The sequence below is a fragment of the Psittacula echo genome (assembly GCF_963264785.1).
Source record: "Psittacula echo genome assembly, chromosome: 16".
NCBI classification, from domain to species: Eukaryota; Metazoa; Chordata; class Aves; order Psittaciformes; family Psittacidae; genus Psittacula; species Psittacula echo.
Window position 1 is genome coordinate 8105047 of NC_137752.1, and position 27401 is coordinate 8132447.

Below are 27401 nucleotides of genomic sequence, written 5' to 3' on the forward strand. Positions count from 1 at the left end.
AGCCAGGAGCTTTCGCCTCACCGGAGTCAAAGCATCATGTCCAGCTCCTCGGTGAGAATAAACCCCTTCACAGCTGTGCAAAGCCTGCCCTTGGGGATCTGTGATCCCAGTTTTCCATAGTGGAAGCCATGGGGCCATCACCTGGTTGTTGCATCACCCACCTTGGTGCAGTTCTGGAGGCAGAGGCAGAAGGAAAAGGGAAAATTGATGTGGAGAAAGAGTTTTCAGCAGCTGAAGCCAATGTGTGTGCATGCCCACCCTGCTGCAGTGACAAACCAGAGCAGAGCATTTCATTTTAAAGGGCTTGATTTCTTTATCTTCTCCATTTAACTAATTGTATAGCTCTGCACCTAGGTGGGGAGAGGACCCCTGATCTGGTCTTTACTGGGAGGCCTGGGAGCAGAGGGGCTTGTTGAACACATCAGAGACTGCATAGCATAGGGCAAGTGAGTGTGGAGGTGAAGTGAGCACAGTCAGACAGGAGGTCGTGAGTCTTTAATGTTGTGTGTGTGCAGGATTTGGCCTTTTCCTAGGTGGAAGGGGTGCAGAAAATCCTTTTCCATTGCAAGTGAGGCTGTGGTGGCAGGGCAGAAGTGTGCATGGACGGATGTGTCACCACTGGGGACAAATACAAGCTCCCACTTCTCTTTTAACAGCCAGCTCAGAGGGATTAAGCATCTGAGGTCAACCTGGCTTCAGACAGGAGTTATCCAAATAGCTGCTGTTACTTCTTTCTTTATTTTACCTCGGGTTTGATTTGTTTTGCATCCACGGTTGTTTCCCTGTTAACCTCCTGGCTTTGGGGAAGGGATTTAAAATGTCAGGTTTGCTTTTCCTTTCTAATGACAAAAATGCACTTTTAAAAGAAAAGGAAGTACAAGTGGCTTTAGCTAACAACAAGTCTTTGGGGACGGCAGAGCCTCCAGTGCCTGCCTGTTTTATGTCCTTAGTCCCCATTTGGCATTAACTCTACCATCTTTAATTACACCATGACGAGAGGTGTTTGCCTTGGCACCCCGCCTTGCTCCCCACTAAATTAATGCATGCTCAGAAGGAGCATCCTGCCCCGGCGCTGAGCTGCGAGCTACTTGAGCGGATTAACGAGCTTGTAAATCTGCAAACAGGATTAGAAACGAGAGCATCTTCCTTGAGCTCCCCCTCCTCACCCACAGTCGGTCCCTAAGGTGGTGGGGCAGGAGGTGGGGATGCAGGCAAGGAGGGGGTGGTTTGGTTTTCCTCAAGTCTAAATAGCTGGAGTACACTGGGTGTAAAGGGGATGTAACTCCCTGGGGGAGCTACTGCAGAGAGTTGCTGGTGTGTTATGGATACCCAGCACTGCAAAGTTGCTGTTTCCATGGCCTGTCTCTTTTAAGCACCTCTTTGCAATCAGTCAAGGTGATTAGGATCTGTTTTCTATTATTTGGTGGTTTTCTCCCTCTTTCTAAAGAAAAAAGGAGTGCTGACAGGGCAGGGCTGCTTGGCTTTAATGGGATGCTCTTCCTGTTCATCCCTATGTACAGCTGCATGTTCGTGCTGTCTGCTGCAAGCATCCTCGGTCCCGTTGCGAGCATCCTCGTCCCCATCGTGAGCATCCTCAGCTCTATTGTGAGCATCCTTGGCCTCATGTCCCAGGGAGCAGCCTGCCACCAAGGCCAACCATTGGGGCTGCAGCAGGAGGTATTGGCCCAATCTTGAGCATCTCATAGATGTTTCAGCTGCATTTTGGAGACAGTTAAACACAAAGTCAGGTTCATGGCAGGATCAGTGCTCCTGCATCCAACAGGCTGCCTCAACTGGGCTCCGGGACCCCAGAATTACCACCAAGATACGTTCTAGCATCCTTGATAGCACGAAGGGGTAAAAGCACTTCCCCTTGCAGCTGTTTCTCTGCCCTGGGCTCGTGTTTCCAGGCTGACCTCTGCACTGTGTGATGGGTCAGAAGAGATGTTTCCGCTGTGGGCTGGGGACCTGCGCCGGGTCTCCCGACTCTCCTGTATTTATACATCCTGCGCAGTGCTGGGTAATCAGAAAATGCAATATTGCTGTCACAAGCTCTCTGAAGACATCCAGCCTGAGTAATTTAACATGTCAGCTCCATCCATCACCGAGACGCAGGCGGCAAACAAACGTGGAGGGGGCCGGAGGGGGCTGCTGCCTGCACCGGATGCTTGGTCACCTCGGTGGGCTGCAAGAGCAGAACAAGCACCTGAGATCACTGCCTCTGTCCACCCCCAGCCATCTGCCTGCACTAAAGGGACCAGGTCTGGCTCATGGGTAGGTGGCAGAGGGATGTGCCATGTCCTGCCTGCATAGGCGGTGCCCACATCCTTCTCTTGGACCAAGCTCCAGGAGGAAAACCCTTCCATCGCTGGTGTCTGTCTCCCAGCCCTGGGCACTGGCAGAAGAGCCCAGGCTCCGGGGGAGAAGGGGAGGTGCAGCAGAGCTGCAGCCCTGGCTGGTTGCCCAAGGGCCTGCATTAGAAGCCCAGGTTAATTAAGATTTTCCTCGCTGATGTGAATAAGCCTGATTGGTTTTACCGCTCTGCTGTGTCCTTCAAAACCCCAGTCCCTGGGTGCGGGTGTACCATGGCATTAGATGCTTGCCATGAAGGGGGTCTGAAGAGGGGCTGATGGTGAGTTATTATTTGGGGTGTGAGTCTGTAAACCCCCCAGATCCATGTTCAAGCTGCTGCGTGCAAGCACTGGTTCCTCCTGCTGCTTTCAGACGGGAAGGAGCTGGTGGAGCCTCTTCCTACCCCCCTGGTTAAGACCCACTTTGAGGTCCCTGCACAGCCGGGTCGAGGCATGGATGGGGCAGGAGCCACGTGCCGAGCTCCCGGTGTCCCTCTGGCTCCTGCCAGCCACCTCTCATTGCAGTGATTAAGGATTTGAGAGGGCAGAAGGCGCTGCTCATTTTCTGTTCTCCTGCCAAGAAGTGGGGAAATTGTGCTTCTGCCTAGAATAAAGGATTTTTTAAACCCAGTAAAATATTTTAATGGCAGTTTAAAGGACCACTGTCAACCCCCAGAGGCCTCTTTGCTTTAAACTCTGCAAGGATTGAAGGACTTCTGCCAGTTAGAGTCTGTATTGCTTTTTAAGTGTCTTTAGCACTCCTTGGTGGGTCCTGTAGCTGAAGCGAGCCAGGGTTCTCCAGCATCCCACGTCGTCTCCAGCTCCAGGAGGGAGATGCCAACCCTGCTTCTTGTTATGGCAGGGGTGCATCTGCTGGCCATAGAGGCCAGCTGGTGGAGCAGATGGGCTAATGTGGGTGCTAGGGGTGGGAAGGGACCCTTGCCATGCAGTAGGGATCCGAGTGCTGTATTCCCCCCACACCACTTGTCTCTGCTGGGTTTGCTTTGAAGCACACACCTAAAATTCACAGTTCTTCACCACGTGGGTATCCTTAGAGAGAGCAGCTTCTGCATTCAGAGGTTTTCTTTGGCAATACGTTGCAATGCGTGCCTGAGGTAGACAGCATCTTCTTACGTTCACATCACAAATGGCACCGTGGGGTCTTGGTGCTTGATAAGGAAGCAGTGAAATCACAAGTGGCAAAAGCCCCTGGTCACTTCTGGTGATCCCAAGCAGAGCTCCCAGGCCGAGAGCTCCGGATACCGGCCAAATCCATCAGCTCTGCTGAGATACTCCCAGCTCTTCCCTGCTGCTGTGCATCCCAGCTGACAGAGCTGATTCTTTGCTCTCTGTTGCTTGCAGGTGGGATTGGGTTTGGACGTGCCAAAGGAAACTCTGGCTCAGAGGCGGACGATGAGACCCAGCTAACCTTCTACACCGAGCAGTACCGGAGCCGGAGGCGAAGCAAAGGTACAGAATGACACAGGCACTGGTGAGATGTGTTGGTGTAAGAGGACAGAAGTGGTTGTGCAGTGGTGATGCTGTGTGACACTGTGTGAACTTGTTTAGTCTGGAGAAGAGAAGGCTCAGGGGGGACCTGATCGCTCCCTACAAGTGCCTGACAGGAGGATGGAGCCAGGAGGGGCTGGGCTCTGCTCCCAAGGAACAAGGGATGGGACAAGAGGAACCGGCCTCAAGCTGCACCAGGGCAGGTTTAGATGGAGCTGAGGAACAATTCCTGCCCCAAAGGGTGCTCAGGCATTGGAACAGGCTGCCCAGGGCAGGGCTGCAGGCACCGTCCCTGCAAGTGTTCACACCCCGTGGAGACGAGGCCTCAGTGCCATGGGTTAGTGGTGGCCTTGGCAGTGCTGGGAATGGTTGGACTGGATGAGCTTAAAGGGCTTCTCCAACCTGGTTGATTCCATGATTCTATGGACCTAGGTAAGGACCACAATACCAGTCTGGAGAGGTAAGGACATCCCAAGATGTGCTCTTCGTGTGATGCGGCACCATGCATGAGCCATAAACAGCATTTCCTGGTGATGTTGCTGAGGTTCTGGGTTTCTTTGATTGTTTCTACTATCAGTTACACTCCACATGCCCTGGCACTTCCCTGAAGCCGCACTGGTGGATGGCGACTGTGTCAATCACTGTCCTGGTGCCAGCTCTCAGGGACAGGCACTTGGCAATTCCTTGCTCCAAACTCCTGTTTTCTGCCCTGTGTTTCCCACCTTCCTCTGCACACAGAGGCAATTAAAAGGAGCAAATCCAAAACGAGGGTTAGGGCAGGGATTTGTAGACTGGAGTCCCTTCAGGCTTTATTGTGAGAAACAAATAGCATCCTCACATTGACATTAGCGTCCACATGTCATAGAACCAAAGAACCCCAGACTGGTTTGGGTTGGAAGGGACCTTAAAGCTCATCCAGTTCCAACCCCTGCCACTGGCAGGGACACCTTCCACTAGAGCAGCTTGCTCCAAGCCCTGTCCAACCTGTTTCCTCTGGTCACATCACACTGGAGCCCTTTTGTTCGGGACCCTCAGCCCAAGCTCTTTGGTGGAGGATGGAGCAAGATTTGCAGCTGCCATTTGCCCGATCCCTGTGAGGAAATAGCGATGTTGGGAAGCAATTTGAGACCTGCACAGTGGGTTTGCTCCCTCCGTTTGTTTTCTGTGTTAAGGCAGGCAGAGCACAGCACATCAGAGAGATGCCTGCGCCCGCTGCAGCAACACGGCCCCATTTGTTTCAATGATGAGGCATTCTGATAAATGCTCTCAATGTGTTTATTTGAATGTGAAATTACCTCAACACCTCTGATCAGCTTGATGGTTGCACATGGGAATAAGCACACATGTGCGCAGGGGTGTATTGTGTTTGTTCCTGCTGGAAGGCAGGGTATTCAGTTGCGCTAGCTCTCTTTGCCAGGAGTTTTAGAGCTCACCGAGTTTCAAATGAGCCTTTGATGAAAAGCATAGAGAGAATTCCTGAGTTAAAGTTGCCTGTTGCAGAACAAACAGAGCTGCAGTAAGGGGGAAATGATGGGCGAGGGGAGGAGGAAACTGGTTGTGTTGCAAAGAGGGACAAAAGAAATGGTCCTGGAAGGTCACTGGTGCAGGGGAGGCATTCCCCAAGTGCTGAAGCAGTTTTATCAATGAGTTATTCTAACGTAAAGTCCTCGAACGCTTTGGAAAAGCCCCTGAAGTTTGGGGGTGTTTTCAGCTGCCATTAGGGCAGGGAGAGACGGAGCACGAGCCTCGTGTGGAAAACTGTGTTTGAATGGAAAGCAGATAAATCTTTGCTGTCACACTGCCTTGACGCCATTCTCGGTGAGGTCAAGTGCTCTGACAGCCTCTGGAAACACACACTCGTGCTGGATGCCGGGTACAAAGATATTCTTATTGACATACACGGTGGCTTTGGGTTGTTTGTTTAAGCTTTCTGGTAGGGCAGATAGAAAGGAGTAGATAAATGGGAAGAATGCCTTTTTTTTCCCCTTGAATAAGCTGTTGTTCACCTGGGCAGCTTTGATGGCTGGGTTTGAAGGGAGTTGTGGGGGGGGAGAGCTGCCTTGCACGGCTGCACAGAGCTGGCTGTTAGATCTGCCTTAGTGTTTGACTGGTGCTGTGAGAACCTGGTTTGTTCATGTTCGGTGGGGGCTAACAGAGGGAATCATCTTGCATCGAGTCCCCATTGTATTTCCCCTCCTGTCTAGCTAAATTTTGCCATCCCTGCGTCCTTGAAAGGAATTTTCTATTATCCTTTCATTGACTCTCCTCTCCCTCGTGGAAGAAAAGCAATAGCTTAGTGGGAAGCCACAGTACCAAACTCATAATTACAAGTTCAGCAAAGATCCATAATTGGATGAGATGTAACTTAAATGGAGAGGGATGCGTCGTCAGATACAGTTAATTCTGACAATGATGTTTCGGATCGATTTCGCCACGGTTGCGTGTCGTTGCAGGTGCTGTGAGATAGTTATCAGGTCCAAGGAGAGAGATTCCTTGGGGTTTCTCTCCTCCGATTAGGTTTTTCAGGATTGAGCCTAATTATTGATGCTGTCAAGGCATCGATCCCAGGGAAGTTTCCAGTTAGGGTGGCACCGTAGGTGAGCTGGTTAGTGGGTCAAGGGCTCTGTTTGTCTCCTGACTGCAGGTTTCATAGTGCTTTGCTAAGGTTTATTAGAGGGACGTTCTCATAGGTAAATATTGAGTGAGGGCGAGCTTGTTCTGGTAGCTCAGAACACTTTAATGCCTGGTTTTCAGTGCTGGAATACATGGAGAAATAAATCAGTCTGGGCACAGAGGCAGGGATGGCTGAGGCATCACCTTTGGCAGTCTCAGCGCACCCCACCATGCACCTTCCCAGCTCCTAGGTCTGTGGGATCCCCTCACACTGATGTTTCCCTGTCTTTGGAAAGTCTCCAGAGAAGTTGGAGGGGGGGAGAGCACAAGGAATAACCTGGACAAGATTTTCCCATGGAGCTTTGGTCCTTCTCTGCTGTTGGGCTCAGCTCCAGCCCTGGGATTTGAGCAGGGAGAGGTAATGCTGCTCACCGGTGTCCCTGGGGAGCTGGATCAGTTCAAGAGGTTCTCTGGTCATACCCATCTCCATCCCTTTTCTTCACCACAGCCCATCCCCTCACCAGCTCTCCATCCTCTGTGCTGTGATGGATCAGTGTGTCCTTCACTTGGATGGCAGTGCTGATGGCAGGGCTGGCACGCACTCTCAAAGGAGCTGGAATTTGGACTTGATGTCCTAAATTTCCAAGTGAAATAAGTCCTGAGAGCGGCTGTCAGGCCATGCAGAGCTCCAGGCTTGAAGGCTGGAGGGACCTCAGCTTAGGGATGGGTGGTTTGCTCCTTCCTGCAGATCCTCATTACTGACCCCATGAGATTTTAGACCTCAGAGCAGCCTTCCAGTATCTGAAGGGGGGTTATAGGGATGCTGAAGGAGGGACTCTTCATTAGGGACTGTAGTGACAGGACAAGGGGTAACGGGTTCAAACTGAAACAGGGGAAGTTTAGATTGGATCTAAGGAAGAAATTCTTTACTGAGAGGGTGGTGAGGCACTGGAATGGGTTGCCCAGGGAGGTTGTGAATGCTCCATCCCTGGAGCTGTTCAAGGCCAGGTTGGACAGAGCCTTGGGTGCCATGGTTTAGTGTGAGGTGTCCCTGCCCATGGCAGGGGGGTTGGAACTGGATGATCTTAAGGTCCTTTCCAACTCAAACTATTCTATGGTTCTGTGATTTTCCAGAACTGGGATTTTTCTCTGTTTGCAACAGGTCTGTGTGCTCTGGGGCTCTGTGGGGCTGGCTTTCCCCTTTCCTGCTCCCCTGGTAGAATCGGGAAGCATGGGAACCTCCTCATGTGGCTGTGGTTATCGTCTCCAGGGCCATCAGTCATTGCACCTTCCACTAGCACTGAAGTCTCTGTGAGAATGTGCCAGCATTGTAGAGATGCTAATGCACATCCCCAGCTGCTCATCATGGGCCATACCAAGCTTTGATACTTGGCTCCTCTTTTTTCCTGAGCACCACGCAGTGTGCTCAGTCATTGTTCTGAGTTTAAGAGGAAGCTACTAGTAGTAGCAGAAAGAACCCCCAACCCAGGGAGGGAGAGCCCCATGCACAAGCCTTGCTTACACGGTGCATTGCTCCTCCTCCATCCCCCTTGTTCCAGGGTGGCGTTTGCCTCTTGCCCAGCAAAATATATTCAGCTCCACGTCTGACTTTGCAGCCTTGAGCTTCCCCAGTCATGTGCAGTGCCTGCTTGATGGCTGTTCAAATAGAGAGGAAGATGAGGGTGGATCATAACTCCAAGGTGGTACCGGGCTCCCTGCAGCGATGGGGGCTGCTGCCACCTTGTCTAGAACTGGGGTTGTCTAATGAGCCCCTTGGCTCACTGGTGGGAACAAGCTTTCCCCACCTTCGTCTGCTCTCTCAAGCCTTGGAGCTGCTGATCTGTAAGGCAGAAACGTTCGTGCTATTTTAAAGCCCCTTCTAGAAGAAGATCTTTAAGGGCTAGATGAAGAGTAAATCAGCATTGCATTGGGTCTGCAGGGCTGGGCAGCTCCCTGAGTTAAGGGAAACTGAGGCAGGGAAAGTGATGGTGTTGTATGGAGACCCTGTGAGGGGTTGAGCATCCTGACCCTGTTTGTCTTGGAGACCCAGAGAGCCTTTGTCTCCTTCTGTAGCCAGGCATTGTCTGAGCCCCTGGGACCTGCTGGGGTCCCTGGAGCTGGGGCTGATCTCATTCTTCCCATTGAGTATAAAGAGTACCTGGAAGTCTGGATACAAAATAGAGCACTGAGTGCAAGCGCAAAGTGATGCTGTTGATGCTGTGATGGTTGAGATGTGCTGGAGGGTACCCCAGTGCAGCGACCCAACTGGGATCTCTTTGAGCATCCTCCGCTGGCTGCTGCTCTTCAACAGGCTCTGGATCTGCTTCAGCCTGAGTCAACCATCCCAAGCCTGCTCCTCCACACTCAGGTCTGGGATCGCTTCACCCCTCTCAGCATCATCTCTATTGAAGCCTCTTAAAAGAGATGAGGGGAAATATCCCACCCTGTTTTCATGCCTTGCTTTGGTTCAGGTGGTACTTTTCCATCCTGCTCCAGGAGATCTCCCCAGCAGCCCAGGGAAGGGAGGGATGCTGCTTCTGGGATGCTGAGGAATCCATGAACAAGGCACCCTGGTGTTTCCATAGCACATGGCAATGGCTGAGACAGATTAGCAGCGTCCAATTGTGTCCCTTGGATCGGTGTCAGCAGAACGTGTGCGCACGCATGTTGCTGGCTGGGGAAGTCTTCTGAGGGCTGTTAGAGAAACGAGAAGCCGAGCTTTGATCTGCCTCTGTGTTTGGTGTTTAAAACAAGGCCTTTTAGAAGGGAATATTAGGTATTCGGAGTCTGTTACATGTGGGGAAGCTTCGCTTTGATCCTCTCTTGTCTCCAGAGGCAGCAAACACTTAGTATTTCACAGGGAACTAAACGAAATGCGGGATGAGATGTGGGTACCGCTCTCGGTGCTCTGCCAGTGCTCCCGGCCTCGCTGGGGCTGGGTGAATGCTGTGGGTGCTGTGTCTGTGCTGTGCTCCTCAGGGAATCACCCGTGTGATTCCATGTGCGCCGGGTTCAGCTCACCAGGCTGGCAGCCTTCAAACTGCAAGAGGTGCTGCTGGGAATCAAATGGGAGACGAAAGGCGATCAAGCAAACGTGTTGGGTTGCTTACAGTAGCAAGAGGGAGTAACGGGTCTGTCCTTGCCTTGTGCTGCCTGTCTGCGCTCAGGAAGCCTTGTCCCTCCCTGCCGGCACCGGCAGTGCTCGGAAGCAGGACAAGCTTCCCTGGGAAGGGGGGACAAAGCTGCTCAGTGTAGGAATAGACGGACAGGTCAGTGCTGGTACCTTCAGGGCACAAGTCTCATCTTTCCCTCTCAGAGCACCAGGTTATGTCCTACCCAGGCTGCACCCCTGCCCAAGCCGCTGTGATGCTCTGGGGTGGTGGTGCTGATGAGGGATGCTCTTCATATCCAGCCTTTCTCATCTCTCCATTGTGGATGCTGTTTTTCCAGCGAGCAAACAAACATTGTGCTTTTGCATGAGGGCTTATTTTGCTCGCAGAGCAAGCAGGCACCGCGTCAGCACTTAAAACCCACTTGGAGCCTTTCTCCATCCCTGTCTGACTCCATCTGTGCAGGGAGGCTGGGCTGGGGTTACTCCAACAGCATCTTTGGCCCTGTAAGTCCTTGGGGGTTGTAGATACGGGGACGCAGACATGCTGAGGAAGAAGGGATACTGCAGGAAGCTGGTTGCAAAGCATAAGCAGAGGCGCGGAGCGGTCCACAGTTAAAGCAGTTGTGATGCCGCAGGAGCCGCAGGCTCCTTAACTTCCCCGGACTGTGCTGGAGATAACGGCTTTTACATCTGCTCCTGGAGGCAGTGTGGCTCTCCCTGTTTATTTATTTATTTCCCTGATTGTATCTGATCCAGCCTCAGCGAGTAATTGAGTGTTTGAGAGCGAAAAGAATTATCTCAGGGGCTCGGCCCTTATCTCGACAGCAAAGCAGGGCTTTAATTTAATTTTGTTGGGAGCATGTGGGTAACAAATTTCACTAATCGCTCTGCTGCCGCCCTCCGCATGGCAACGAGCCTCTTGTTTCCCAGGAAGCGGAACAGGAGCCCGCTGGATGCGGGCAGGAGGAGGGTCGGCTCCTTCGTGGGAAATGAAGATGCGTTTCGGTGCTGATGCTCGGCGCGCCTGTGATGCTGTGGATGTGTCTGTGGTTGGAGGAGGAGGAGCGGGAGGAGGAAGAGGAGGGTGGGGGTTGTGGCACACTGAAGCTTGTTTTTGTGCGGTGCTTGGCTGTAGCGGAAAGTGAGGCACGGAGGGGATGCGGCCCAAGCCTGGGGAGCTGTGAAGAGCAGAGATTCTTGTTCTCATCCTCTTGGGTAAATGCCCCATCCCTGGCAGTGTTCAAGGCCAGGTTGGACACAGGGGCTTGGAGCAACCTGCTCTAGTGGAAGGTGTCCCTGCCCGTGGCAGGGGTTGGAGCTGGAGGAGCTTTGAGATCCCTTCCAACACAAACCAGGCTGGGATTCCATGATCCCACAGTGTGGCGGGGCATCTCTTGCCAGGTCCTGAGCCTTCTGTGGCGTCCTGGCCTCTATCCCTGCTCTCTTCAGGTCTCTAAAATCAATTCCGCTCTCTGACCAGCCCTTTACTTGCCGAGCACAATCCTCCCTGGGCTGTGACTCAACATGAGCTATTTCATAGATAATGATTACTTTCTTTCCTCTTTTTTCCTGTAGGAATAATGTTTTCATTACACTATACGGAAAATTGCTTTCCCTCCTCCTTAAAATGAAGCCTTCCGCTCAGATTTGCCTTTGTGTCTGTATATTGTAAAATTGGGACTCATTTGGAGTTTAAAACAAAAGAGAGATCGGGCTTTAATTCCAGGAGAAGTGTTTCCATCGATTTGCATGAAAGAAAATTCCAGCGCAGACAATCTCTGCCTTTAAATATGGAACTGTTTCTTTAATACGATTTTATCTCAAGCGATTCAGCACCGAGAACACGAAAGCAGAACTGACTTCATTGATTTTAATAGTCCATGCCCAGAGAAATGGCAAAAACCTGTAACGGTGCCAGGAGAGCAGCTTGGGTTTGCACAAATCCTCCCCTCTGCGCTGTGCTGGGGCAGCCCTGAGAACTGTCACCCGTGGCGATGGGGCTGGAGATGCTGACCCTGGTGGTGATGGGGCTGGTGGGTCACAGCATTTCTGCCTGTGCCGCCTTCATCTCTGTTTCCACCCTCCCTTCCCACTTCCTTGCCCAGTCTTCAGGGCTTTTCCTTTCCCTCCACTTCCCTGTTCCTCCTCCTGATTGAAATTTACTGGCAGCATGTCTCGGAACTGCGGGCCCGTTGTTTTAAAGCAAAGGGGGAGCACCACCAGCAACCCTATAATTAGGAAGTAAATATATTTATTCAATACATGAGGCATTAAAACTCCAGCAGCACGTGAAGAGCAAAGGCTGGAGGAGCACGAGAGCTCGCTGGGGTTCTTTATCTCCAATGCAGGCTATTGGTGTACACCACAGATCAGCTGCCAAAGCCTTGACCTTGCCATGGGGTCCAGCAGCCCAATCCTGACCTCCCATTGTGGCCGTGCCACCCTCAGCATCCTCCTCTCCCCAATCCACACCCATGGCTGCCTTTTCTTCAGCCCCCCTGTGCTGTACTGGAGTATGCCTTGGCTAATTCATAGTTCATAATTCATAAATGTTAATAGTATTAATCTGATTCAGCATGCGCTTAGCAAGATCAAATCCTCTATAAATCCAGAAGCGTCTGATCTCACCCTTCTGCTGCACAGCGCAGCCGTCTTTCCTCCTTGCTTCTCCTCCCTGTCCCTTCTGCTGTGCACTCTCTCTGCTCTCTCTCTGCTCTCTTGGAGGTGAGTCTCCCCTGGCCTGGGAAGAGCAAAGCCATCACTTTGGGTTGATCCTCATCCTGCTGAGTCAGGGGATGAGGCTGGAGACAGCCCCGTGCCCAAGCCTTGACCCAGATCCAGCCTTTAAATGTGAGCACCTTCACTTGGGATTTGCCTAAGGCAGTGATGGAGAAGGTGCCTGCTCAAGGAGAGGCTGAAGCCAGGCATTGTGGAGAGGGTGTGCAATGAAACGCCTGCCTGGGCTCTCACCCTGCTGCTCAGATGCTGCCTGGAGGGTTCATTGCATCCACATCCCATTTGTGAGGAAAGTGTCTCTGGGGCACAGTGGTCCATGAAGATTTGGGGGGGTCCATGGTATGGGAGAGCTGCATCTGGCTGGAAGGAAGATGTCCCATCCTATCCCATCCCGTGTGTGCTGGAGGAAAAGAGAACATCCTGATGTGAAAGTGGTGTGGGGTAGGAAAGGGAGATTGGCTCATCCCAGCACAGGGATGCTCCATGGCCAGAGCCGCCTTTCAACGCCACTGGCGTTGAATTGGCGTCTGATTCAATTCCACACGATCCCCACTTGTAAAACACCTTGAGATGTTTCTGTGTGTGAGGGTGTCCTGGAAATGCTCTCGTACCATCCTAATGAGCCTCAGCTGGAACACAAAGAGAGATCATTAGGAGCACTCCTGGTACTGTGACGTGCCAACAACACCGGGAAGGACGCAGGGATGCGAGATGGGCTGCGGTGGGCTCGCCGCTCACCTTGCACCAGGCGATTCTGCATGCAGCATGGCACAGTGGCTGGGCAGCTGCTCCAGGCGTTGCTAAGCAGTTCAGGCACTCACTGTTCCCCTGCTCCGTCTTCCTCGGGTGGTGGAAATACATTTTAATATCCGAGTAGCCGCGAAACATTCCCTATTATTGCTGTTATCTCTGGAGGGGTGGGGAAGATTGCAGAGCACTTGGCGTTTAACACCCACATATGGCTAACACCGTGGGCTGTGTGCTGATAAAGATGGGGTAATTAAAGTGCATTTTTTCTTATGGACTAATCTCCCGAGCATGTATTTATGAGCCTGATTTAGAAACATCACATTACCCAGAGCTCGGGATGTTTGTGTTGCTTGTAAATCCATCCGTGTTCTGAACAGAGGTGTTTTTTTTTTTCTCCCTTCCTAAATTTAGGATTAAAAAGAAGCGAGCTCGGAGTTTTGATGGGTGTCTTCTCCCCCTCCTCCTTGTCCTTTAAGTGAGCAAGGGAAGGTGTACAAAGCAATGAGTAATTAACTGCACGAGGAGATGATGCTTCCAAGGTGTGTTTGGAGGGGCTGTTTGCAGTGTTTACTCCAGTGCCTTTGGATTTGTCTGCGTCGTGCAGTAGGTGCAGAATCTTCACAGGGATGTGGCGCTTTGCAAGCACCGAGCTGGCTCCTGAGGGATCCGTGTCTTCCCTGCGGGATGGAGCTGGCTCGTTGGCTCCAGTGTTGAAAGGGAGGAGCAGAAATCCTTGGGTGGGAAAGGTGGTGGTGGCAGCAGCCCCTCTGACCACCACAGTGCTGGCTCTCCTCTTGTCTCCCAGTCTAATTAAGCTGCTGTTAATTGGATCGCTAGTGGGGAGCATCTCAGGTATGGTTCTGCTCTGAAACAGAGCAGTTTGCTTTGCTTTCTGCTTCTCCCTCCTTTGCTCTCACTGGCTGCGGGGAGAGGTGACTTCTCCCTGTTGGAAAGCAGGGATTTCTTCTTCATCATCCTCATGTATCCTGCCTGCTGCTTTGCCTGCTGCTTGGGCACAGGCTCCTCTGACCATTGCTTTCCCCCCAAAACTGAGCACTTGATCACCCACTTACTTAGTTGCAACCATCCGAAATGCAACAGAAACATGTGTTATTAAAAACATGGAGAGATCATCTCAATACAGGAAGGATTTAATAGAGCAGAGGAATACAGGGAGTGAGTTTGGTCTCATCCGTGCCTGGTCACTTTATTCCTCTTGAGCTTTTTGGACCTCGCAAGACCCAAACAAAGACAGGATGGTGAGGCTCTGGGGGCTTCTGAGTCACATCAGCCGTCCATAAAGGTCTTGTATTCTACCCCAGGCTTCCTCTTTTTGGTAAAGGAGGTTGATGCCAGCTTGCTTGGTGGACCTTGGTTTGCAGATCTGCATTTTAAACACCTCCCTGGAAGCACAGAGGTGACAAGGAGGGAAAGAGCAGGCTTCAACCAGGCAGGGCTCCCATTTGCAGTGTAGTGGTTCATGTGGTGCTGCCTGAGTGACCGAGCTGCGTTTGGATCCCCTCTCTGGGCCAAGGAAGGGATGGATCATTTTGTCTCACCCCTGACAGAAGCATGAAGCCCTGGTGAGGTTGGTTTGGTTAGCAGGGGCTTGCTAAGAATGTATTTGCTTGTGGTTTCAGAAGCCTAGCATGAAGCTGTTTATCTCCAGATGGGTTTTTAAACACAGCACAGCAGAGCTTCTGCTGGAGTGGTCCGAAGAGCAGGCAATGGGATGGAAAATGGGAGCCGTGTCCTTCTCTTTAACAAACGAGGGAAGGTTCTGCTTTTCCAGCAGCCTTCCTTCCAACCTGGCAGCAAACTGGCCCTGAGCAGTGAAGAACTGAGCTGGAAATCCAATTTCTGCTCAAGCAGAAGACCCATTGCTTTGGTTCAGTTGGTCAAAGCCAACGTTGGGCAGTTCTGGAGATCAATAATTAGCACTGTGATGGAAACAAGTGGGGTGCAGGAGGCAGGGGAGAGGGAAAGGTTGACTTATAGGTGACTTCATAGCACATTGTCTATTTCCTTGGGCAGCCAAGCTCAAACTCATTGAGCTGTAATGAGCTTTTGACTGTTTCAAGCTCCTGTGCCCCTCTCTTCTTAGTCATGGGGAAAGAAGCAGCCACGTGGACTGCTGGGGATGGGAGCTCCCAGATCCTGATCCCTCCAGCTCCACTCTGGCTGTGGGATGGTGGAAGCTGCCATTATACCTGTGATTCAGGCTCTTTGTGAACAGGGGATAATACTCATCTAACTCATAAGGGATTTGTGATTTAATGTTTGCCAAGTGCTTTAATACTCTGGATTGAAAGGTGATTTATAATGGTGAACCCCAGTGTTCTCTGCTCTATTATACGCTTTGCTGTGTCCACTTATCCTGATGGAGGCTTTTTTCCTTGCTTTTTCTTTTCCTTTTTCCCCCCCTCTTTTCCCTTTTAGCATTTGTGTAGTAGCTTCGAGCAAGAGCAGGGTTTGTGGCAGGCACAGTCTGCTCAATGAGTTTGCTTCCCAACGAGGTGCTAACTTATGCTGGTGATTTAAATAAAGATGGGGAAGGAAAGAAAAAGAGGGATCTCAAGGTGAAGGGCGCAGGAGGTCGAGGATAAAGCTGTGAAGTAGGGGTGGGAAAGCTGTTTAGATGATGCGTGCATAAGGACAGTAAAAGATGCTTCATAAATACTGGATTTGCATACTCCTGTATTGCAGTGAGGGGGGTATTTTCCAGCAGAACAGCCACTTCTCCTGTCCTATGGATGCTGGTTGGAGAAGGTCGGTACAGGCTCCATCCTGCAGCAGGGAATTGCTTTGGTGGGTCACACTCTGACTGGAAAACACAGATTGCGCCAAGCATGAGGTCCCTGCCATGGCACCAGCATCTCTGTAGCAGCTTTGGTCACATTACAGGGTGTGCAAGTGCTAACTTGCTGGATGCATTTCCCATCCAATGTTCAGATTGATGCTTTTTAAGTCTCACTTTGCTGAAGAGGTGGAGAACGCCAGGGAGCAAGGGAGGAGAGGCTGGATTGGCTTCCAAGAATCAGCAAGTGTCCTCACTGGAATCCTGAGCAGGGATGTGGCCAGGTCTGCTGGGAGCTTGGTCATCTCAGCTGCACTGTAACAGACTGCAGTGGTTGGGGTTAGATGTGAGGCTGTGGCTTCTCCTTGGCATCTCCATAGTCATCGAGTGGTTTTTGATGAGCATCCCAAGCACTGGAGAAGGGAACAGGCTCTTTGTGAGGTGTCTGTTGTTAGCTTTGAGCAGAGTGGAGTGCTCGTGTGAGCTGTTGGACTAAGTGGCCATGGGGCATGTGGTGCAGTAAGAGCAGCAGTGGGGTATCCTCGTGTTTGGAGAGGCTGAGCAGGGAGCAATCAGTGGTACCCAAGGATGCAGACTCCAGGCTTACTCTCTTCTTGGGCATTGGAGACCTGTTGATGGCATAGCGGTGGCCTGGGGACAGTTTCTCCTGGTTATCTCCATCAGTGGAGGGTGTCTCATCCAGACAAGAGCATCCCAGTCTCCTGGGATTCTTCTCTCTCTCAGTGACTCTGTTGCCCAGTTTCACCCCCATTTCTGCAGTCTGGGGGTTCCTCTGTCCAACCCAACTGTAGCTGACGGTGGTTAGGGTTAGGAGGGCTTCCCAGGCAGAGGGTCCACTTGCTCTGAGCAAGTTTTCTCCCTCCTCTAGGAAGATATAGTCCCTAAGACAGTTGTAACTCAGTGAGTGAAACAACATGAATGTTAAACCCCAGCCAAACACGATGTGATGGGTTTGGAGGCCTCAGGAGCTATTCCAGTGCTACTGAGCTGATGTTTTCATTTTCAATGCCTGCCCTTCCCTTGGGCTGAGGCTCTCCTGTATCCCAGGTACAGCTTTACCTTTACCCACCCCTCTGTCTGCCTTCCAGGTTCAATGAAGAGCCCCGTCAACAAGACAGCGCTGACCCTGATCGCGGTGAGCTCCTGCATCCTGGCCGTGGTGTGTGGCTCCCAGCTCTCCTGCCCGCTCACCGTCAAGGTGACGCTTCACGTACCCGAGCACTTCATTGCGGATGGTAAGACCCTCAGGGGACTCAGCCCCTGCTGCCCCATAGGCTGTGTTTGGGACATGGGGGTCCCTTTCTTTGGGAATTGGCCTGGTTCTGTTCAGCTGCAGGGATCCCCCTTCCCAGAGGAGCAAAGCACAGCCGTGAGCCTGAGGCCAAAATCTGAATCATGGAATGGTTTGAGTTGGAAAGGACCTTAAGGTCATCCAGTTCCAACCCCTGCCACGGGCAGGGACCCCTTCCACTGGAGCAGCTTGCTCCAAGCCCCTGTGTCCAACCTGGCCTTGAACACTGCCAGGGATGGGGCAGCCACAGCTTCTCTGGGCACCCTGTGCCAGCACCTCAGCACCCTCACAGTAAAGAACTGCTTCCTTAGATCTAACCTGAACATCCCCTGTTTCAGTTTAAACCTATCACCACTTGTCCTATCATTACTACTACTAAATCTATTATTATTATTTAGTATTATTATTATTATTCTATTCATTATGTGAGCCTGAGGGCAAAATCTAAATCTTTATTATTAATATTATTACTATTATTATCTTATTATATAAGCCTGAGGCCAAAATCTCTGTAGCATCTTCTTATTACCATTACTACTACAAGTACTACAAATTGCATCTGATGGATGTTCCTCTTTTCCCACAAACTCGCTGACAAGCCCTGAACAAACAGACATCCTCTTGTCCTGCAGCAGCCAAGCTGCTCATCCCAGCCGCTTGCAGCAGTGCGGAGGCAAATTGCTAGGGTTTGAGCCAAGGCAGAGATGCTTTGAACAATTAGACGAGGGCTGCTGTCACTATTTATTGCTTTCTCCAACCGGGCTCCTCGCGTTTGTTGTGTTTCACTGACCTTTTCTTTATAATGTGCAGTGAGCGTCGGGTGCAAGTTTTCGGTAACACGAGGGCAAATTTCATTTTCTTCCAGCAGACAGGAGCCATTATTCAGTCGGTTTCAATTCCTCAGCTCCTGCACTCATCTCGCTGCTTGGGGCGTGCAGAGGGGACACTTTTTCTGGGCCAGAAATGTGCCACATGGAGCTGGTGCATCACCGTAGCTGCTGGGGTGTCTTGGCATAGCCAGCTCCTGTATAGCCCCCACTTTGGGGCTGGGATGGGGGACAGGTCTGAGAGGGATTAATACTTTGGGGAGAGGTGGATGGTGAAGGGGATGCAGAGGCACGGCAGCAGAAGGAAATGATGGAGAGGGGCTTAAACATCACCCTGTGGTGGTGAGGGGCTCACCAAGTGTTTTGAAGTGGGGTTTAGCCCTGCTAAGAGTGGTTTCTTCTTGGCTGTGATGTGCATTTGTAGGCTGTTACGGGCACTGTAACAGTGACAGAGCATGTGCTCTTCCCCAGCTCCACCACTGCTTTGTTTAACCCCACTTCCCTGCACCAAGTGATGCAGAGAAGTGTCTGCCTCGGTAGGTGTGATGGGGATCATAAGTGCCTTATGGGACGGGTGTTGTGTGCAGTTGGTTGATGCCTCCATCCTGGTGCATGAGGTTGCCTCTGCTCTGATCCTTGAGGATGCTTCTAAGCTGCTGACTCTGGAAATTGCAACCCAGTCTCCAGCTACATTGGCTATCAAAGCTTGGTCCTTCTTTAAGGGAAGGAGGCAAGCATCTGCTTTGTGGTCTCAGGTTGGAGGAACTGAGCATCAGTGGAGTGGAGATGTGAAAAAGCCATAACTTGAAACAAGGGGCTTTCTACACCTTGACCTGCTTCTAGAAAGCTTTAAGGGTTGTCCAGGCTGCATATGAGTGTTCTGAAGTCTTCAGATTGTTATTCTGAGTAGCTGGAGAACAGAAACTCTTTTTGCACTGGGGAAAGGAGGTTGCTCCAGTGTTAACCCACGTCCCTTTGAAATGGGCACTGGCCAGTTCATCCCTTGGATTGGGACTTCACAACTGGTTTTGATACTTGTTGAAGATTATCTGGGAGGGGAGTGATGGAGATAGGACCTCAGCATCCTGCTCCTGGCCCGGGCAAGGCAGCATCTCCTTGAAAAAGAAAATAAACCAGAATGCAATGTGACTGTGTGGAATGAACACGGAAAGCTGAGCCTGTGCTTGTCACTGGGAAAAGGGGTGGCAATGCAAATTATGCAAATAGGGAGAACACTCGAACGGAAATGACAATGAAATACCACTAAACCAGATTAATATCCTCGAAACTGGGGGAAATGGGATGATCTCCAGTCCTGACTTAATGACTTTGCTGAAGAGAAAGTGGCGAGAGGACTGGGAGAACCGGCTTGGAGAAGAATTAAAATGAGCTTTGTGATGGAACTGTAAAACATAATTGCAAACTGCGAGAACTTTGTTAATATTTTTTATGAGAAACAGTCAAATTCCTCCCCCAGAAGCAGCCAAGTACACTTTGCAGCGGCTATCACTTTCGCTAAGATCTCATCACTTTATGCGATGGCAGAGTTCCTCGCCTGGGAAGAGAGAAGCTCTTAAAGTTGTCCCTTCTTTTGAATAGCAACAAATCCCAAGGCAGCACCCAACTGGCAGCAAAACACTATAAAACATTTAAAGGCATCACAGAAGCAAGCTGGGCTGGGAAATCTTAATGATACCCAGTGAAAACGGGGCTGGTTGTGATTGCAGGGGTTCGGCACCCGGAGTCTTGTGCTGGTGGAAAAGAGGGGACTTGCTTCTCCCTGGGGATGCCCTGGGTGGGTTTAAACCTGCTTTTGCTTGGATGCAAAGGGGGGTTGGTGTGGGCATTCCCCTGATGTCTTTGGCCTGGCTGAGGCTGGGAGCTTTGGTCATAGAATCCCAGACTGGTTTGTGTTGGAAGGGACCTTAAAGCTCATCCAGCTCCAACCCCAGCCCCGGGCAGGGACACCTTCCACTGGAGCAGCTTGCTCCAAGCCCCTGTGTCCAACCTGGCCTTGAACACTGCCAGGGATGGGGCAGCCACAGCTTCTCTGGGCACCCTGTGCCAGCGCCTCAGCACCCTCACAGGGAAGCATCAGCCCTAAACCAGCCTCTCACATGGCACCTGCTGGTGTGCACCATATTCGTAAATGTTGCCTTGCACTTAAATATCCGCTTCCTGGAGCTGATCTCTGTTGAATTTTGCATGATGATCAGGCAGGCTCCGAGAAGGCAGGGCTGGTGCATTCACAGGAGGTGTTCCCTTGCGAGAGAAGGGTGGGTGCCCTCTCGGTTCCTTTTTGAAATGTGGTGTTTCAATAGCCAAGGAAAAATCCTCAAGCAGAGCAGGTACCAACACCTCTGCAGGAAAAGGCAAACAAAGGCAGAGGCTGAAAGAGATCGCTCTCCTAGCAGATGAAAACTCATCTTTGAAGGGAACTTTAAATAGATGCCAGTGAGCCAGGAGCCAGCGCCAACTTGGGAAAAGGAGGGGTGCAGGGGGAAGCCCCGTCAGATGCCTCCAGCTTTCCCCTCTGCAGCAAGCAATGGGGTTAAGAGGAAGAAGCTCCTGAGCCCTCTGGAGTCGCAGCATGGCAAAGGGGAGGGGAAGGACTGGGACCAGAAGCCAATCGACAGCAGAAGCTGGGGGGATATATTCCCAGCAGCAGTGTTAATGACCAGCCTGTGTCTATTGCCCTTATTTCTCTCCCTTGGTTCATTTTCTTCCTTTTGTTCATCTGATGGGGTCCCCGCACCACAGCTCCTCTCCCTCTCTGAGCAATTACTGCCTGGTTTGTACAGCTGCTCTGCCTTCATGGGGTGGCCAAATCCAGGGAAGCCTGGCAGAAGCATCCCTGCTCTTTGCTGGTGGGGAAGGATGGGGATGCCCTGCCACTGAGAAATGGGCTGGTGCCTCTAACCCTTCTCTTGGGATGCGGTGGTTGGAGCATCCTCTTCCTTCTGCTGCTCCAGGGCATCATGTTTAGGGACAGCCTCTGCCGGTGCTGAGCAGAAGGCATCGCTGATTTTGGAGATGGCTTGGATTTATAGAAAGGTTGGTAGTGGCTTTTATGGGGATATGGAAATGCAAAGCATTATTTAGAAGACCCTTTAGTGCCAAAAAGGAGGAAGAAAAGAAAGAGAGCCCCTCCGTGTGAGCAATAAAACTCTTTATGTGAATATGTGAGGCACTGGGCTCTGTACATTCAATAGTTGGGGTTTTTTCTCCCCTTGTAAGTAATGATTCAAAAAGTAGAGATACAGCAACGGGAGCAGCTTGCAGGGAAGGCAGGGTTGGGGAAAGATACCCCAGAGGCCTGAGCCTGGAGTATGTCCTTGCTTCACAACAGTTTGAAATATAGTGTCAATTAAAGCTTCCCATTTTTACAGCCTGCAAAGAGGTTATATATGGTGTGGGTGGATGTTTGGATCCGGATACTTTAGTGGGAGAGGGACGTGAGATCCTCTGGTGCATACTGAAGGAGGCAAGGCTACATTTAGCTAGGGGCTTGTAGGGCCTTGTTTTATAAGTGGAAATAAAGGGCATAAAGCAGGTTTCTGTCACTTCAAAGGCATCTCGGGGCATTCGTAGCCTCCTTCCCTCCTGTCATGAGACGCGTGCCGGAGGAGATGTGGTTATCCCTGTCTGAGCTGCGGGCTGGGTGGTTTATGCAGGTCAGGAGCACAGCGCAGCCCTCCTGCAGGCATGGGTGGATTCCCATAGGATGCACAGTGTCCTGCAAGCCATAGGGCAAGAAGGAAAACCCAGCCCCAGCCCATGCAAAGCCAGGAGGTGGAACTGCCACTCGTGACCACGCTTTGGGTTCGATGCGGAGTTGGAAGAAGCTTCTTTGTGTTTTGCTTTTCGCTTCTAAGCTCCGTGCGTCTGCCCGGTGCCGTTCTGCGGCTGTCACGCAGCTGATGGGTAATTGTTTCATCTGAAGATGATTTCCTACCTTCCCCCACCGCTGATCCCTCCAAGGCGCCGGTGGAATTGGATGCTGCTATTAGCAGCCTGTGTTAATTTCCCCCGAAGATTGCCGGAGCTCTGCAGTCTGCAATTGTTGGACTCGCAACAACTTCTCCTTTTGGTTTTAATTAAATGGGTTGCTTTAAAGTGTTTGCCTTTGACATTTCCTGCTCAATCTTCTGCAGCCCTCGGAGGTGACCAGGCATTAACTTGTGCCCTCAGGTGCTTGCCCGCGTGTGCTCAGCACGTGCCATAGCGAAATGAGCAGTGAGAGCCTGCTGCTTCCCCATCCTGTTTTACAGCAAGTTGAAGCTGGAGAAGCTCTTTTTACATGTGGAATACCCCAGAAGGATGGAGAAAGGGATCTGATCTCAAAGGTATCCAAGCTGTCAGAGGGATGCTGCTGTTGCAGTCCCCTACATTCTCCAGTTGGTCCCAACCCCCTTTGGAATCAGCAGAGGGAATTGACTGGATTTCTCTTGTGCTGTTTCTTCCCCATGGAGTCATTCTACTGCTCTATGGAGTAGAGCGTTGGCAGAAGCAATGCTTTCCTATTGCAGCCTTGGTGCCAGCTCTGCCTGCCCTGGACCCTGCATGTTTCTGGAGGCCGTGTCTGGGGGCAGCTTTACAAATTGCCTTTAATTCCATCAGCTCTTAACCACCGGGTCACCTCCGTGTCTGCATTACAGCTCCCTCCTGTTCCCGCGCCCATTTGGCTGGGTGAGGAAATGTGAGCAAATGGCTGCAGCGTTACCAGACATGAACTCTAAATATTAACATCAATTTATGAACTGTATCAGCACGGATCAAAGGGATTCCAAGATGGTTTTACAGCGCGAACGCTCTTTGCATGAGGAACTAATAAGATTCTGGAGGCTGAAGTACATCATGTTTTTATCGTGCTTTTGACAGGCTTGTGAACCTACATCCATTCTCCCCTGTGCATCAAGCGTGCTGGGCTGCTAGGGCAGCTTCACTTTGCCTCTTCCTTTCTCCTTTGCAGGATTCATCAAAGCCAAGCCAGGGGGATTCAATCTGGTATTTGGATGGTGTCAGCAGGGGCTGGTTCAAAGCCAGGAGTTCTTGCATCCTGAGAGAGGCAGGATGCACCCATCACCAGGGAGGTGGCATCTCCCAGTGCCTGCTCACCTACCAACACCATTTACCCTCTAATCTGGGAGGGATGGTGAGTGAAGGCATGCCCTTAACCAACTAACCTGCTTCCTTTCATAGATGGAGAGATACAAAGATTGACTCATGCATCCACAGGATGAGACCCTGCTTGCTTGCAGCATGGTGGTCGGTCAGTCCTGGGATGCTGGCTTAGGCCACACTTGCTTTTGAACCAGAATTCACTGGATACCTGCAGCAACAGTGATGCAGCAGTGCAGGGAGGGTTTTTGGAGGCTGCATAGCTAGGAACATGCTACTTTATTGTTCCTCCAACAAGTACCATTGCTGATGTGCAATCTCTCGGTGAGTGGTGATAGCTTGCCTCAGTCCCATGGCATAATAACTTTGCACGTGATGCCTCTTGGTTATGTTTTCTGCCATCCTGGGAGGATGTTTGGTCTTGGTGCTGGCTGAAAAATCTCCGTTCACGCACACTTCGTGCTTTCTAAAGCTTATCATAGCTCATCTGTCGTATACTTCGTGATGTGATTTGATTTAGGCTGGATTTCCTCAAGCCCTTGTCCAATATCTAGAGAGCATCACTGAGGAAGAGCCCCCGGCTGGAGCGTGGGAGTTGGGAGATACGGAGCATTAAGGAGAAGCTTTTCCTTAGGAGTCTAATTTCTGTCTCAGCCATTGCTGGCCCAGATGCCTACTGATGATAGAGATGTGCTGTTACCAACACCTGCCCAATGGCATTGCCTAGTAACACCATGGGAGATGTCACTGCGGAGTAAGCTTGAACACAAGGCCATGGTGCGAAGATGCCCCTTGGGTTAGGGAGAAGTTGGCGAAGTCTTCACCCGCTGTATGAGGTTAAACATGGGCAGTGCCTGGCGGAAGCTCAGCCCTGGTGAAATCAAGACTGAGTGCCAAGAAACCCCGAAGAAACCGTCTGTCAGAATGATCAAGAAAGTGCAATTTAACACTTAAAATGTAACCCTGCTCCTCCCACAGGAAAGATGCTTCTACTCGGAGCTGTAATTACATGCAGATTTGTATCACTAATTTGCTTCTGCTTTGCTAGAGTGAAAAAGCTCCGGCAGGATTGACAGTGCTTCTAAGGGATGGGGGTCTGTGGGCTTGAGCCAGAAATCAATGGTTGGGGAGCATTGGTGCAGGCAGCCCAGGCTCTGGAAGTAGTTTGTGTGCAGAAAGTGCATCCTTGAGTCGAGGATGTAAACTGTATGCACTTTGGCTGATGGGAGAGTAGATGAAAAATGTGCCTATAGGCTTTTGTGGGGTTTAAAAGTGGCTATCATAACTTTCTGGTTAGGCATTTCGTCTTGTTCAAGAGAGAAACCCTTCAAAAAGGAAGATGAGATGGATAGCTTGGATCTTAACCCAGTGTGAAACTGTCCCTGGATTTAAATTGGAATATGGAATTAAGAGTTTGACTTCAAAGGATCAGCCTTCCAGTGCCTAAAGGGGCTGCAGGAAACCTGGAGAGAGGCTTTCTGCAAGGGTAGGGACAGGCCAAGGGGAATGGCTTGAACCTGCCAGAGGGGAGACTGAGATGAGCTCTTAGGCAGAAGCTCTTCCCTGTGAGGGTGCTGAGGCGCTGGCACAGGGTGCCCAGAGAAGCTGTGGCTGCCCCATCCCTGGCAGTGTTCAAGGCCAGGTTGGACACAGGGGCTTGGAGCAAGCTGCTCCAGTGGAAGGTGTCCCTGCCCGTTGCAGGGGTTGGAGCTGGAGGAACTTTAAGGTCCCTTCCAACACAAACCGGGCTGGGATTCTGTGATTGCCTGCTCGATTACTCTGTGGATGCAATCCTGCACCAAACCTGGTTTGCTTCCTTAGGTCAGTGTATGTGTCCTGGGCATCCAACATCCGTCTGGTTCTTCTGGATTGCCTGAAGGACATTTAAGACCAGGCCAGGAGAGAGCTGATCAATGCAAAGAGCTGATAGGGGAGGAGTTGTCTCTTTGGGAAATATTCTGTCAAGTTTAACAAGGAAAATAAGAAAGGTTTCCAAAGAAATCAAACAGAGTTGTTCTTTGTACCTTTAGAGCAGAGCAAGGGGGTAATCCTTCCTCTAGTGTTTAAAGAAAATATCTGTGACAGGATTATAATTGTGTGATGGTAGAGGGATGGATACATTAATAGCAACGTGTAGTATGACCTCCCAGAGCTTTCTAGCACAAAATACTAATATTAGATGAAAAGGAATTTTGTTGGCCAAGAAACAGTGAATGGACCAAAGACAAAAAGAGCAGAGGGAGGAAGAAATAGAAAGTCTTAAAAAAACCCGTATTTTGATCTTTTTCCTTGAAAAGAAAAAAAGAGAGAAAGGGAAAAACCAAACCCTCTTGGCTTCCTTTTGGGTGCTTTGTTCTTTCCCCTTGTTCGCTATCTCTTCTGAGCTGTTTTATCCTGTTGTGTTCTGGAAAATGATTTTTGAAATGTCAAAACCTCCAAGCCTCTTTTGTCAAGGCTTAAGCAGTTCCAGTGAACTTTGAAGGAGACCCCGGCATGAGAGACATGAACTTTTGATGCTGCCTTAACTGATCTGGCTTTGATCAATGTTGAAGGAAGGGGGCAAGGGCGGAAACACACGCATACACAAACCCAAGCAAATCAATCCCCCGAGGTGCTGGTAGACCTTATGGGGCTAGGAGGCAGTTGTGGAGCTGTGAACTGATGTTCTTCATGGTGTGGTGATGCTGCGCTATGGTGCAAAGCCAACAGCGCTGGAGGGATGTGTCGTACAATGAGGGTTCCAGGGAGGTGGTGGTTATGGGTGGAGAGCTGTTGTCTTGGTGTTGTATTCCCTTGTTTGATTGATGGTTGCTTTACACTGAGACCATATCTCTGTTTAAGGGGGATTTCACTGAGCTTTTGAGTGGGAAGCTCAAAACTTGTGTCTTGGCAGACATCATGGAGCTGCTGGGGTTGGCAGCAGAGGACAGCAGGGTGGACAGTGTCTCTGGGCGTCCTCAGAGAGTGGATCTGCTGGCTGTGGGGATTATTTGGTGGGGTCTGACGTCCTTGAGGTGGGTTTTCAGAGGGTGGTGTGGAGCCAGGTCTACCCTGGCTCTGTGAGCGCCTTGAGATGCCCATCACCCCCTTCCCTCCTCTTGATTTCCCTCCATTGACAGACTGTATGTTGGTGAAAACAAACCTGGCTGGTACTCCCGGCAAGCTAAAGACTTTTGAAAGGGCTCTAGCTTGGAAAATGTTTGTTCTTGGTAGTTTCTAAAAGGATTTGATACTCAGCCTGCCCTTTCTGAGCTTTTCAAGATGTTTTTCATGGTGACTTTTGAAAACTGTTTTCTGTGTTTAGAGTCTCTGAAAATAAAGAGGAAAAATTGTGTGAAAAAGCTTTGAAATCTTCCAAATTTCAGCTTTCAAAATATTTGTAAAACACCTTTTCCTGGTTTGTTTTTTTTTTCCCCAGACGAGCGATAAAGGGATCAGGGTTGGGATGTTTGTTTGTATTTTCAATGGGAGCAAAGGTGATGAGAGTGTCTGTGTACATCTCTCAATCTTATCCAGCTGAGCTGCAACACTCGGCTTCAGATGTGAGAAGGTTCCTTGCTGGAAGTTGTCTCCTTTCTCCTCCTAGGAAGGAAGGAAAGTGTTTATAATTAACTAAACCCTTCAATATCCATGGGTTTAGGGTTTGTCCTTGTACTGAAGTAGAAAAGCCTCCGTTTTACACTGAACTTATTGTCATAGAATCACAGAATGTTTTGAGCTGGAAAGGACCTTCAGATCATCCAGTTCCAACCCCCCTGCCATGGGCAGGGACACCCCACACTAAACCATGGCACCCAAGGCCTCACCCAACCTGGGCTTGAACACCGCCAAGGATGGAGCATTCACAACCTCCCTGGGCAACCCATTCCAGTGCCTCACCACCCTCACAGTAAAGAATTTCTTCCTTAGATCCAATCTAAACTTCCCCTGTTTCAGTTTGAACCCGTTACCCCTTGTCCTGTCCCTACAGGCCCTGATGAAGAGTCCCTCCCCAGCATCCTTGTAGGCCCCCTTCAGACACTGGAAGCTGCTCTGAGGTCTCCACGCAGCCTTCTCTTCTCCAGGCTGAACAGCCCCAACTTTCTCAGCCTGTCTCCATACGGGAGGTGCTCCAGTCCCTGATCATCCTTGTGGCCTCCTCTGGACTTGTTCCAACAGTTCCATGTCCTTTTAATGTTGAGGACACCAGAACTGCACACAATATGTCTGAATTGCTTCTGTTGCTTTCAGGCTGGCTGTATTTTAACCAGAAGTGGGGTTCATTAAGTAGGGA

At 50.7% G+C, this 27401-nt stretch overlaps 1 protein-coding gene across 1 annotated transcript in view; it reads left to right on the top strand.

The window, feature by feature from the left end:
- The window catches only part of ASTN2 (astrotactin 2), a gene marked incomplete at its 5' end in the record, with an annotated part of 331301 nt that overhangs the window by 105552 nt on the left and 198348 nt on the right, over positions 1 to 27401 (top strand). The window contains 2 exons of the mRNA XM_080630379.1: positions 3714 to 3821; positions 16978 to 17124. Of these exons, the coding sequence (XP_080486505.1) occupies positions 3714 to 3821; positions 16978 to 17124 (255 nt within the window). The remainder of the gene's footprint in view (positions 1 to 3713; positions 3822 to 16977; positions 17125 to 27401) is intronic.